This window comes from Carettochelys insculpta, chromosome 1 (genome assembly GCF_033958435.1).
Source record: "Carettochelys insculpta isolate YL-2023 chromosome 1, ASM3395843v1, whole genome shotgun sequence".
Lineage (NCBI taxonomy): Eukaryota > Metazoa > Chordata > Testudines > Carettochelyidae > Carettochelys > Carettochelys insculpta.
The window spans coordinates 137,396,289-137,409,759 of NC_134137.1; the positions used below are offsets into that span (position 1 = coordinate 137,396,289).

The 13,471-nt window shown below is 46.0% G+C and overlaps 1 protein-coding gene across 1 annotated transcript in view; it reads right to left on the reverse strand.

Moving 5' to 3' along the window:
* LOC142006835 (arylsulfatase D-like) overlaps positions 1 to 13,471 on the reverse strand; it is a 37,286-nt gene that overhangs the window by 8,003 nt on the left and 15,812 nt on the right. The window contains exons 7-9 of the mRNA XM_074983328.1: positions 10,296 to 10,719; positions 7,883 to 8,019; positions 6,603 to 6,737 (exon numbers count right to left, since the gene is read on the reverse strand). Coding sequence (XP_074839429.1) covers positions 6,603 to 6,737; positions 7,883 to 8,019; positions 10,296 to 10,719 — 696 coding nt within the window. The remainder of the gene's footprint in view (positions 1 to 6,602; positions 6,738 to 7,882; positions 8,020 to 10,295; positions 10,720 to 13,471) is intronic.

A 13,471-nucleotide genomic window follows, 5' to 3' on the forward strand; every position in this document is an offset into this window, starting at 1 on the left:
CTAGCCCAAGCTCCTCCCCTCCCCCCGTCAGCTGTGACTAATGTAAAGCAGGATAATGTCCCAGCTGAAGCTGTGGCTCCTGTAACAGAATTGATTAAAGACCTAGAGAAACGGGGAATATTAATTTGGACACACTCCCTGTACAATTCACCAGTGTGGCCAGTAAAGAAGCCTAATGGCAAATGGAGGCTCACTGTAGACTACCGCAAACTGAATAGCAACACTGGACCCCTAACTGCAGCAGTCCCCAGTATAGTAGACATTGTGAATAACACACAAACCTGGAACAAACAGTGGCTAGCTGTACTGCATGTAAAGGACATGTTTTTCATGGTCCCCCTACAGCCTGCAGATCAGGACAGATTTGCTTTCACCTGGAAAGGCGTCCAATATACTTTCACTAGGATGCCACAGGGATTCAAACATTCACCTACAATACGCCACGGTGCATCATCAAAAGTCCTAGATGGTTTGACCATGCCACATAGTGTCCAAATATTACAGTATATTGATGACATTTTGATTGGTGGGGATTCATGTGAGGCAGTACAGGAAGCCATGGACAGGGTAAAGACAGCACTAGAAAACCTTGGATTAGATTTACCTCCAGGCAAGTGCCAAGGTCCCTCCCAGGAGGTAAAATTCCTAGGCACTGTCTGGATGGGAGGGAGAAGGTCAGTGCCTGATGAACCTGTAAAAGAACTCAGCCAGGCACTGTCACCTGAGGACAAGGTTCAACTGAGACAGATTCCAGGAACTTTGAGGTTTTGGAGAAAACACGTGCCAGGCTTTGCTGTAATTGCCCGGCCACTATACAATCTGTTAAAGAAAAGTGTCACTTGGGAATGGACCTCTGCTCATGAGGAGGCATTAAGGCAATTGATAAGTGAAATTCACACTTATCAAGCCATGGGTCCAATCCACCCTGATGCCCCATTTCATTTGTATATTAATGTAGGAGCCACAGGAATGTCTTATGCCCTATGGCAAGAGAGTGACACTGCACCCCGACGCCCCATTCAATTCGCTTCAAAGTCATGGCAGGGGTCACAGGCCAATTACACTCCATATGAGAAAGTGCTCCTGGCAGCCTACACGGCTTTAAGGGACACTGAGGAACTGACTCAAACTTGAAACATAACTATTCACACCCCTCTTCCAGTTATTAAACCCACATTGGAAGGAAAGGAGCTACCACCAGGTGTGGCACAGAAAATGACAATTCAAAGGTGGGCACTGTACATACACCACAGGGTAGCTGGTGCAGACACTGCACAAAACCCCACCATGATTACAGAATCTGTAGGGAAGGTGGGCATGCCCGAGGAATGCCACCTACCCCCGCAACTGTCTCCTATCTGAGATGCGGCTCCATTTGTCTCATCTCATCCTGAGGGAGTGTGGTTCACAGACGGCAGTGCTAAATTAATCAAAGGAAAGTGGAAGGGGCAAGCTGCAGCCCTCCCAGCAGACAATTCCACCATACCCTTAACTACTGACATAGAGAAGCCACACTGGAGAGAAACCCTTCCACTGCTCTGAGTGTGGGAAAAGCTTCTCATGCTCCCCAAGTCTTAAAATTCACTGCAGAATCCACACATGAGAGACACCTTAAAGCTGCCCTGACTGTGGGACAAGGTTCACACACAGGTCAACCCTTGTTGTACACAGGAAAAGCCACACAGCATAGAAACCCTTCGACTGGTCATCAGACAACCCAGATTGGAGAGAAACCTTTCAGCTGATCTGACTGTGGGAAAAGTTTTTGTCAGCACTAAAATCTAACAGATCAGAGAACCCACAGCAGAGAGGAAACTTTCAGCTGTGTTGTTTGTCTGGAAACACTCATACTTTGTTAATCATCAGAGAGTTCCTAGAAGAGAATAACCCACTGACTGCACTCACGTGGGTAACCTTCAGTGGCTGCTTGGACATTATTGATCATCAGAGAATTCACAGAGGAGAGAAATCTGGTAACTCTCTCTTTGTCGCTATTTTTGAAGCTGGGCCACTGGGCAAAAATGTCGGTGAGAACCCATAAACTACCACACTGCTTCTCATTCCTCAGGGGTGTGGTGTTACGGAGCTGTTCAAGTAACTAAAATAAAGTCGACTTGTTGCCGAAAAAAAAAACAAAAAAAAAAAAACTACTGAGATTGATGGCTCCGCCCAACTTGCAGAGCTGGTAGCAATTAAACTTGCTTGTGAAGCTGGTGCTCACACTGTATACACTGATTCATATGCTGTATGGGCAGGTGCCACCCAGTGGATAACTAACTGGAAAAATAATAACTGGGAAATGGGAGGAAAGCCTGTATGGGGACTGGAATACTGGAAATGTCTTTATAATCATGCCACCCAGCAACCCCTAAGCATAGGACATGTGTCAGCCCACCAAAAGAATAGCACTCCAGCCGCACAGCTGAATAACCTGGCTGATGCAGCAGCTCCGATCTCTGTTACCCAGGTGGATTTGGGAACGCCTGTATATCTGGCTGCATGAAACTTTGGGACACACAGGAAGTGGGGAACTGGTAAGGCAGGCACATATCAGGGGGTGGCCCCTCACCCACCAACAGGCTAGGGATTTGGTACAAGCCTGCACTACAGGTGCTGAGACCAGGAGGCGTATCACTGAGGGACAACGGTTTGCCACACTAAGGGTTGGAAAGACACTACGGGAAACCTGGCAGGTTGATTATGTGGGACCATTGCCTGGCACCAGACAAAGGTGGAAATACATTCTCACAGGGGTGGAAGTCATCTCAGGAATAGGGTTTGCTTACCCTACTCATTTAGCAAGAGGCCTGTCCACAATTATGGGACTAAACCGCCTAATACCACTTGTCCCAACACCCCAGGAAATTCAGTCTGACAACGGCTCACACTTTAAAAACAAGCCTGTCCAGGAGTGGGCTCTCCACAATGGAATTCAATGGACCTTTCACCTCCCATACCGACCTCAGTCCAATGGCATAGTTGAGCGATGGAATGGACTGTTAAACTACCACCTGAAGCCTACGGACGGTACCTGGGGAGACAGATTAGATGCTGTGGTCCGGCAGCTTAACAACCGGCAGACCCCTACGGGTAGCCCAATTAGCAAGGGATTCTTCCCTACAAGAAAAGCCTCTCTGACTCCAGCAGCACCACTAGCAAGCTCCAAATATGCCCCTGGGGATACTGTGGTAGTTAAGCACCCCAGCCTGGGCACACACACTTGTATACTCCAGTCTTACAAAGGAAAGGGAGTTTGGATTATTGCAAACTCCCACAAGTTGCCACTAACCATTTCTGAGGCTTGGATTGTATCCAAGACCTGCTGACTTTGTGCTTTCCTTCAGGAAAGGACTTCACAAGATAACAACCCACGCAGGACTTGCAAATACTCCTTAAGGGCTCTTCACTTATCAGCCTGAGCCGATCCCAACGCACACAATAGCACGATGCCCAAATTAGCTGCAATGTTCCTCCTGATCACTGTGATCTCAGCTGCACCTGAGCACCCACTCAAAAACGCCATCCAAACCATTGCCTCTGCTGCCGGTGCTACAAACTGCTGGATGTGCACCCTGCTAAATTCCTCCACAGGACCTGGAGTTGAATTTGTCCCTTTAAACTTAAATGACTGGTGGAACAAAAGCGACTTTTTTCCAGTGGGGACCAGCCTGGTTTGATGACAGCAACCCCAGCGATCACAACCTTTTAAATGACTCTGGGAAGGGAACTTGGGGGTGGCATGGACAATAGAGACCCACACTGTGGGGTCAACCTTTGGAATCTATAACAGGAACCTCCAGGGAAGTGTACCGCATCTGCTTTGAGAATAAAAACAGCACAGGATCCCACCTCGCGTGGTTAAGGGATCAGCAGTGCACCCACATCGTACGTTTTAATGAGAAATTAAACATCTGGGATATCTACCCCAGTACAACCCCCCAAAAACCCTTAAGGTGCTGGGGATACAACATCTCCCACACTGGCACATTTTTGCAGAGGGATGTTACTGTTATTCCCCTAAACTTTAGTCAATACCCTGAGGGAAAAGCCTGGTACAATCATTCCCTATTCATAATTCCCACCGCTGGACAAATATACAACCCCACACTGGTAACCAGTAATACCCCACTCTCAAACCTGTGCACCAGAGCAGACCTTTTTGCTGCAGACCAAGTCCTACAGGACCTGCTGTTTGCTTTGCATTGCACAACTGCTAATGACAGTCACTGTGCTACCCACCATCTTCCAAAGAAAGGACCCGCTGGAACAGGGTGGTATAAGGGACCCTATTCCCCTATCCTAAAGAAAAAGCCAGGACTGTTTTTCATCTGTGGGCAGCAAGCCTACAAGTATCTGCCACTAAACTGGATAGGGTGCTGCTCACTAGGGCACGCTGCCCCTGGGGGACTTACTGTACACCCCCCCATTATGGCTCCAGGTGTCACTAACCTTGGAAGTTTCTTGCACTGAATGCCAAGAAGATTTACTGCAAACCACCTTATACAATGCCCTACAGGTTTCCACCAGTTCACCCATGCATTCCTGCCCTGGCTTGGAGTAGCCGAGCTGGAAAAGGCACTAGTAAATTGATCTGGGCAAATAGAGAAGGCTCTAAACCGCACTGCAGATGCCCTAGGCTTGCTTAATGAGCAAATACAATCAGTAGCCCGCTATGCCCTACAAAACAGAATAACCTTAGATGCAGTTTTAGCCCAACAAGGGGGAGTATGTGCAGTAATTAACCAGTCTTGCTGTTTTTATGTAAATAAATCAGGACAAATTGAACAAGATGTACTCGCTATAAAGGGTGCTATTAAGGTACCACATGCTGTAACTGAGGATGGGAAAATCTCATGGCTAGATTGGCTAGCCCAACACTTAGGACTTTCATTAACTCCATTCTTTCACTCTATTGTAAATACTGTATTAACCATTTTACTCATTGTAATTGCTTGCTGTATACTTCTATGTATTGTTAGGCATTTTGTGTACACAGCTGTCTCCTCTGCACAAATCCGGTATATGGCATTGGCAAGCGATCCTAATCAATCCCTTGATCCAAAATTACCTAATCAGACCCTGCCAATAGGGTGGCTTTAGCTTCCTCCAAGGAGGGCAAGAGGTGCTGGCATCACCACCACCTTGTATCCTGGGACGTAATAAGGCGTGTCAAGGGGGTGGAATGTAGCCAGACGTGAACCCCCCATTTGGCCTTTTCCTCCTCTCCCCTCCCACACTGGGAGAGACAGAGAGAGAAACAAGCAAGGGAGACAGGCAGCCTTTGATGTCCTGGGAACGCAGGCGTGCTGTCTCGCCCAGCCTCTCTACTATACACAAAAACCAGACAGTGAATGGGCTAGCTAATGGCCTCCCTTCTGGCTGATCTCGGTGATTGATACGCCTGATCACTACCCCAGGAAGAGCGGGGAACCCCCGCCGATCGCCTCCAAAGGTGCCCAATTGTCCACAATTCACAGGTGCAAACTGAGCCTTGCACCTTCCCTGGGAAACCTGGGGTTCAAACACATTCCTCCCAATTGTCCACTTGAGACCGGGAAGAAGCCTACGTGACAAAAGGGGTATAAGAGGGGTTTGGCAGCCCAGCCCCCTTTGAGTTTCAATCATCTACACCTACTGGCCAGGTCTGGAATTAACTCCCAAGACTGGGGAAGCCTGGTTCGTATCTACTTCTTCCCGAGGGATTGAGAGAAAGATTCTGGCTCACACCGGATCTAGCAGGCAGGGGTAAGAATTACACCTGTATTACACTTCTTTCCAATAGGAATTGAGGGAAAGACTCTGGTTCCACCTGGTCTAAGAGGCAGGGGTGAAAATCACACCTGCAACGTGCCTTTCATGTGTACACATTACTTGTATTCGTTTAAGCTAGCTAGTTTGTCTAAAACTTTTCTTAAGTTAAATCGTGTTGTTTCCCCTTTAAAAACCACGAGTACTAACTTGAACTTTAATCATTTGTCTTAGTTAAATTGTTTCTATCTTTGTATAAATAAAAAGTAACTATTAAAGCCTCTCTAAGTGTAATTTTCCTCTTGCTGCTGAACCCGAACTAAACGAAACCTAGGAACCCAGCCTGCCCTGGCTGCTTAGCGTAGCTGCTGGTGTGGCATCACCCCCTTTGCCCCACCAGACCCTTAGCTGGCACCTGGGCATCAGGTCACAGGCTGGTGAGTGGCGGACCACAGCCAGGGCTGGGGCACAGTGGCCCATCGCTGTAGCCAGGGAGCCACAGCCAGGGCCGGACAGCTGATGCCACTGCCCCCTGGGAACAGCGTCCCATGGCCAGGGAGCCGCAGACTGCAGTCAGCCAGGGCTGGGGAGTGGTGGCCCAGGGTAGAACCGGGGAGTAAGGGCCAGGGCCAGGAAGTGGCCAGTATCAGGGAGAGCAGCCCGGGATTGTGGCTGGAGACCAGCAGGGGATTGACCTGGAAAAATCCCTGGTCTGGGACTGCTCAGGTCTCAAGGCTGCCAGGGAGGCAGAACCTGTAATTACTTTCTGCCTGTGGTACCAGTAAATATTCTGTTGATTAACATAGAAAGACAGTTTGCATTTTAAGGAATTTCATCTGGCTAATAATCCTCACCTTTGTATATTTCGTTCCAGCCACCTAACTGTGCTTTTCCTTCTTGAGCTTCCAAGAACCCACCATGGTCAGAGGCAAAGTATGTGAGTGTGGTATTTTTCAAACCTTCCTTGTCAATAGCCTCCAGGACTAGGCCTATAAATAGAAATGATACCTATGTACCCAGAAACAAAAACAGAAAATAGAAAAATAGAACTAGGACTAGCAAAACAAATTTTGGTTCCAGTCCTGCAAATATGCACACACTTAACTTTAAACATATGAGCCCCGAACCCTTCTCCTTCCTTCTGAGGCCCTGTCCTCTTGGAAAACAAGACTCCCCACAACAAGGGCAAGCCTCCAGCCCTCCAACTGGGCCTCCCCGGTCCTGGAGCACCAAGAAGGCAGGTGGCGTGCGATCCCAGCCTTCCTAGCCTTGGAGCATGGGGAGGCTGGGTGTCTCCGGTGTCCTGCACTGCAGCTAAGGCAGGGTGCACTGCCCCAGTGTCCCCAGCCTCAGCACGGCTGCGGGGGGGTGGGGATAGCTCAGGAGCTTTTCTGAAGTGGGGTGAGAGAACGTTCTGGGGGTAGAGTGCGGGTGGGGCGAGACAGGCTCCTATACTCACTGCCCATGCTTCTACACATAAAGATAAGCACATACTGAAGACTTTGTGAGCGCTGAACCTTTGCTTGTGATTTTGTTAACTTTTTTTTTTAATGCAAAGGAAAGATATGGTACACCATTAGCACATCATTGTCAGTCGTAGAAGTATTATGGTGGTGCTTCTGAACCCTTGTCACAGAGCAGGACTCTCTTGCGCTAGGTCCCTACAAACATGGAACAAAAAGATGATACTTCTCTTGGAGACTTTACAGTCTGAGGGCACAACTATACCAACACCAACTGTGCAGGCAGCAGAAGTGTAAATCTACAGTGCTACATCATGGCATGCATTAGCTGTCTGCGTAGACTTGGCTGCTGTGCACTGTGTGTTCCTTAGTCCACACTGACATCTTGTCATTTGAATCAAGAGTATGTCAATAGACGGTGAATTGCCGACATGAGTCAGAATGCCAGATGTAATAGGGAATGATCAGTGCATATCAGCAGGATCTGCACAGACTTCTGCATGGTGGAGAGCTGTGCATTTAAACACACCAGCGAGCCACACAATAAAGGTTTGTGTCAGTGAGATAGTGGCACAGTGAGTACTCAGAAACGACTCTGTCTATGAATGCTGCAAGCATTTTAATTGTGTGTTAGGGTGTTAGAGCACGTATTATCTGTTACATTGACTCACCCACCATCCAGTCCATCTCCTCTACATTATCTCCATATAAGCCATGTCTGCTCCTCCCAAGAAACATCTCCATGGTGATAAGCGGTGTGTGCACATGTAGAAAGGAAACAAAGAGGAGGAAAGGTCCATGCTTGTTCCTTTAAAAGAATTAATGTGTCATTTCCTTGTAAATAATACCTCAGTTTATACATGTACTTCACTTTTGTAAGAGTAGAGTCACAACCTTTTTTTGCGAAGGGAATCTGTGGTATTAATTTCTGTTAAAGTTCCAGTAACTAATCCTAGAACCATCTAGTGCCTGTGAAATATTGAAATCCAGAGTTCCACAAAATTACATTTAATTCTGAATATTTAAAATAATCCCCCCCCTTTTTTTTTCTTTGCATTCATAAGTATACAGGTTTCATTCTGGAGAGCACATTCTTTGCTGGTGTAAATCGTCTGAAGTCTAGATAGCTATGCCAAGTTACAGCAGGTGACAATCAGGCCCTGGTTTGATGCATGACAATTTTAGGAACACAGTTCCATTGCTGGGAGAGAGACAAAAGGAGGGATGCACTGAAGAACCAATGTAGATCTGTAGCGGAGGAGAGCTGCCATCTTTTTAAATATTCTGCTCTCATGAAAAACAAAACAAAACAAGACAAAACAGAACAATTCTACAAACAGAGCCTGGAAGTTTTCAGTCCAAGAACTTAAAATGTTGAAAATGTAAGAGTTCCTGAAAGCAGTAAATTATACTGAAAACCTTCACACCACCATAACTTAAAACAATAATGCTGGCACAAGAGCAAATGGATAGAAACTGGTTGTAAAAAAATTCAGGCTGGAAATCAGAAGAAAGGTTTTAACTATCAGAAGAGTAAGGTGCTGAAATAGCTTTCCAATTGGGGTTGAACAAGCAAATAGCCTAATTCTTTTAAAGAAATAAATGGACACATTTATGAGTAGAAATACCTGATTTGGGAGCCTGTAGTGGTGGTTGATGAGTCTTGACAGCCCACATGCCCCTTCTGGTTCATGTCGTATGTTCCTAAAATCATGTGTCTCAGGGTTTCAACTGGTTACCAGGGATGACCAGGAAGTAAATTCCCCCTCCCACCTTCTGCTCAGTGTGTGTGTGTATATATGTTTGAGTACGTGTGTATATGTGTATATGTATTGATTTATCTCTTCTTCCCCTGAAACCTCAAAGAAGACAGTGAACAGGTTGGGCAGGTGGTCTTGTATGGTACTGAGAATTTTTTTTTTACATTTATATCTCAGGGGTTTGTTTGATGAATTTTGCTCATGTGGTCAGGTTCTTACTGATCATCAGATGTTGGATCAGGAAGGAATTTTCCCCTCATGTCAAGCTAGCAAACTTTGGGAGTTTTCACCTTCTTCTGAAGTAAGAAGGACGGGACATGGGCTAGAATAATCTTGGTGTAACTCATTAAATCAATTCTCTGCCATGGCAGCAACCTCAAGAATTGGTACACCTCACTCCCTCTATTCTCTGCCTCTGCCACACCAAAGCTTAATCTTCTGAAAACTATAATACTTTGATCTAGTTCTGATTGTTGGTTTGGTGTATGATATGTGTAACCCACAAACCTAGGGGTGTAGCTCACTGCCTCATGTAGTGGTACCAAGACAACTTACAGAGATAAAGAATGAGCCTCCTCTACAGCCTTAGTTCAGAGGCCAGAGAAGGTGATTTTGTGGTCCTTTCTGATCTTAAACTCTTTGTCCATGACTTTAATTTTTGGAGTCAATGTAACAATTACATATAGAGGACTTAACCTTTAGAGTGACCATCCATCCCGTATTTGGCATGCCTAAAGGTGTCCCTACTTATTTTTTAAAAGAGACTAGTTGTTCCATATTTGGGCCCTCCCCCACTCCCCACCCGACCTTTCCCAACAGCAGCTGCGCAGGTACAGCTGTTGGCCAGAGAGCTCGTACCATATATCAGTACATGTTCTCCGCATCAGAGGAAGCCCACAGGTCAGGGCCTCCTTGCTGCTTCCCTTAGCCTCTGGGAAGTGCGGCGGGAGCGTGGGCGGCTGCTGTGTCCGTGCTGCTTCCCTGAGGCTTGGGCAAGTCGGGGGAGAGCTGCAGCTGCCACCTCCTTGCCGCTTCCCTGGGGCTTCTGGGGGGATCGCCGATGGCTGAAGCTTCCCCAGGGCTCAGGGAGGGCTGGTGGCTGCCTCCCCCTTCCCGACTTTCCGGGGCTTGATGGAGCCAGGAGGAACTCCCCCCCCCGCTTCATATCTCCCTGTCCCGTATTTTGGACCAGGAGGTATGGTCGCCCTATTCACATTTGAACGCTTAATTTAAAAATTAACAGGCTAATCAATTGGACAACTAAACAATGTGGCGAAACATTCAAGAATCAAAACAAATATGTTCAAAATGAACTGTATGTTACCTTTCAATAAAAGAAATGGCCTCTCTCACTATAAGGGATGTAGTTCTTTCTACCACCATTGGCTGTTCAGTTATTTCATGGTTTCTCATCAGGAAGCAGTCCCAATATCTTACGAATCCATAACTTGAGAACCAGGTTGCAAAGAACAACAAACCAAACCAAGCAAAACAGGTGATTATCTTCCAGCTGACTGAGACCAAGCCCGTAAACCTTGCTATTGCAAGTGTAAGTACTGCAAGGCCAATTATCTGAGTGTAAAGCCAGAATTTGCTTCTCAAGACTCTGTCTTTCTCAGGAGGTTGTGTTTTTTGACAGTCATTCATTAGACTAAATGGCATGCCATAAAAATAACCAAACCCATGATTTAGGGGATGATGACAGTAGTCGTTGCGGGATTCACAGTTCACGCCTTGATGCCATTTCCCTGAAAATATAGTTTAAAATATAAACATATGATACTGTACAATCATTTAAAATGCTCTGCTGTCAGGCGGACTAAACCCAAAACTACCTGGCTAATAAAATTAATTTTCCTTCTATAAAAACAACAAGAAGTCCTGTGGCACCTTATAAACTAATCGATATTTTGCAGCATAAGCTTTTGTGGGCAAAGACAGACCCACTTTGTCAGAAGCTGGTCTTTGACCATGAAAGCTTATGCTGCAAAATATCGATTAGTCTATAAGGTGCCACAGGACTTCTTGTTGTTTTTGCAGATATAGACTAACACGGATACCTCTCTGATACTTTACTCCTATAGTAGACCCTAATTATATAATGGGCTTCAACAGGACAAGTCCTTCTGTTCTCAAAAGTTCCTCTGAATCACTGAGGGCCTGCACAGGTACACATGCTCTCTTGCCTGAATCACTTAGTGCCCATGATTAGGGCCTAAAATAGGATCTAATAATTGACAAATGCCAGGATTTCAAGCACAAGGTAGAAATATCTGGCATGCTTGGATTTATGCCAGCGATAAGAAAGGGGACATACATCCTTTTACAATGGAAGCTGAAACAACATTATTCTCGTGTCTCTCTACTCTCTGGAAAGCCAACATATGAATGAGGAAAGTAAGTAAGATTTTGTTCTGGAAAGTGTTGCAGTACATTTATGTAGAAAGTCAGATGAGGTGTTGGATGCAAAGTGATAGGGTGTGATCTGGATTTAATGATGGAGCCAATTATAAAATGAAATAAGCTGAAGACCCCTTTAACCAGTGAAATGACAACACTTTTGGCTATCTGCCAAACAAGCCATGAGATGCTGGTATCAGTGTAAATTATATATTGGATGTAAAAAGCTTCAGCGATGAGGGTACACACAGCGCATGAGCATAAAGTAATGTTAGCTTCTGGGAAATTATAAATATTGTTTTTAGTTATTCTAACAAAATTAAAAGTGTATCTGTCAAAGCTCTAGATACCCCTTCCATCTCCAAAGCCATCATGAAACAAAACAATAGCCACTCCCACCTTTCTGCTATGTTATCTTTACTGAGAGAAGAAGACTACATCACAATCCATCTCAGGCTTCCAGGAAAGGCCCACTTAAACAGGTGTCTCCTTACAGCATACTCAGAAGAGCAACTAATTCAGGGTGGTTTGAACCAAGGTATGGGGGTTGTGAATTCCAAAACCAATGGGCCAGATGCTGCCTTTTATCTATAATAAGACAGCTTCAATTCAAGTGCCTCTAATGCTCACTAGAGTGATGTACAGGGAAGTTTTAGTTCTGTATTTAAACCTTCCTGGCAGGTGTCTCGGTTTTTTCTTAAAAACTGGGCAATTGTTCTGTATTTTCAATCTCCCTTCTGTCAGTACTGAGGGGCTCCTGTGAGGGCAGGAGAAGAAAAGGTGAACTCTGGGGAGACATGGACCGGGTCATCCCTTTTTGCAATCCTTCTCTACTGCAACGGCAAGCCCCTCTCCTTTCCCTCCCACACAATGCCAAAAGGCTGCAGCTGGCATCATTCTAGCGTGAACGCTGGCAGAGATTTGGAGGGACATTTGACCCTATATGCCCACTCGTGTGTTGCCTCAGGAAGATGTGGGAGCAGGTACCAGTTGAGGTGGGTCTGGTCCTGGCGACTCAGCAAGGGATGGATAGTAGAGATCACCAGGTAGAGAGGCTCAGGATAGTTGGTCAGACTTCTATGGGGGATCGTATGTGACACTCTTCTTTAAAGATAAGAAGGTAAATATAAAGAATCCAGCTTGCCAGTATTTCTATTTAGTGGAGGCTTAGTCAACCTGATGTTAATTAGAACTTGTGGACTGTGTAGTTCTGATTATTTGCCCTTGAACTCAATTGAATATGATACATTTTAGCAGGTTTCCTGTATTCAGCATATGGAAATATGGTCACCCTTGAAGCACTGTAAAATACAGCTGCAGTCTGCCCATAAAAGATCCCCTTGTAGAGGGGAAGGACTGGGGGCACAGCACGTAGCATTGTGGAGATTCGGTGCGGTCTTGCAGTCCAGAGGGCAACCCTGAAGGCTGCTGTAATTGAAGAGAGGCCTCCAGAGCCCCCACCTCTCACTGGGCTGTGCGTTTTGTTCCGTGCCTCTAAAGGTATGTCCACATTGCATGCTGGGATTGAGATTTCCAGCTCGAGAAGGACACATACTCAGGTTAGCTCTGATGTAGCTGGTGCACTAAGATAGAATGTAGTCATGGCAGTGCAAATAGTGGGGCAAGGAGAGGCCAGGTGATCCAAAACCCTACCTAGGATCTCTGATGGGCACACACTTTGGGAACCAAACTGCTCCCACCATGGCAGCTCTCTCCTATTTTTCAGCACACTGTCTCCAGCAGGGCCAGCACATATTTGTCTCCACCAGCTGGGAATAGGATGTACAACTCAAAGCGTAGCCATACCTTTAAAAGCTTAGCACGCAATCTCATCCTTTACTACTTTATCTTGTTGTGTCACACACAGAGCTTCTCCTGAGTAAAAGTGTTACCTTAGGAAAAGACTTATCAGTCGGACTGTCAAAGAGGAATTGCTTGACTGGGATTCATCTGCCCAGTTAGATGGGTAAAATGATTTACAGTATAATACTGCACAAAATGTGTGGGAGTTGGGTGACAAGCAGAGCTATTGGTTTCAATAGGCCAGGGTAAAGTAGTTTCCTCTCTTTATTGCTTTTCGAGGATCATGTGGAGACCTAA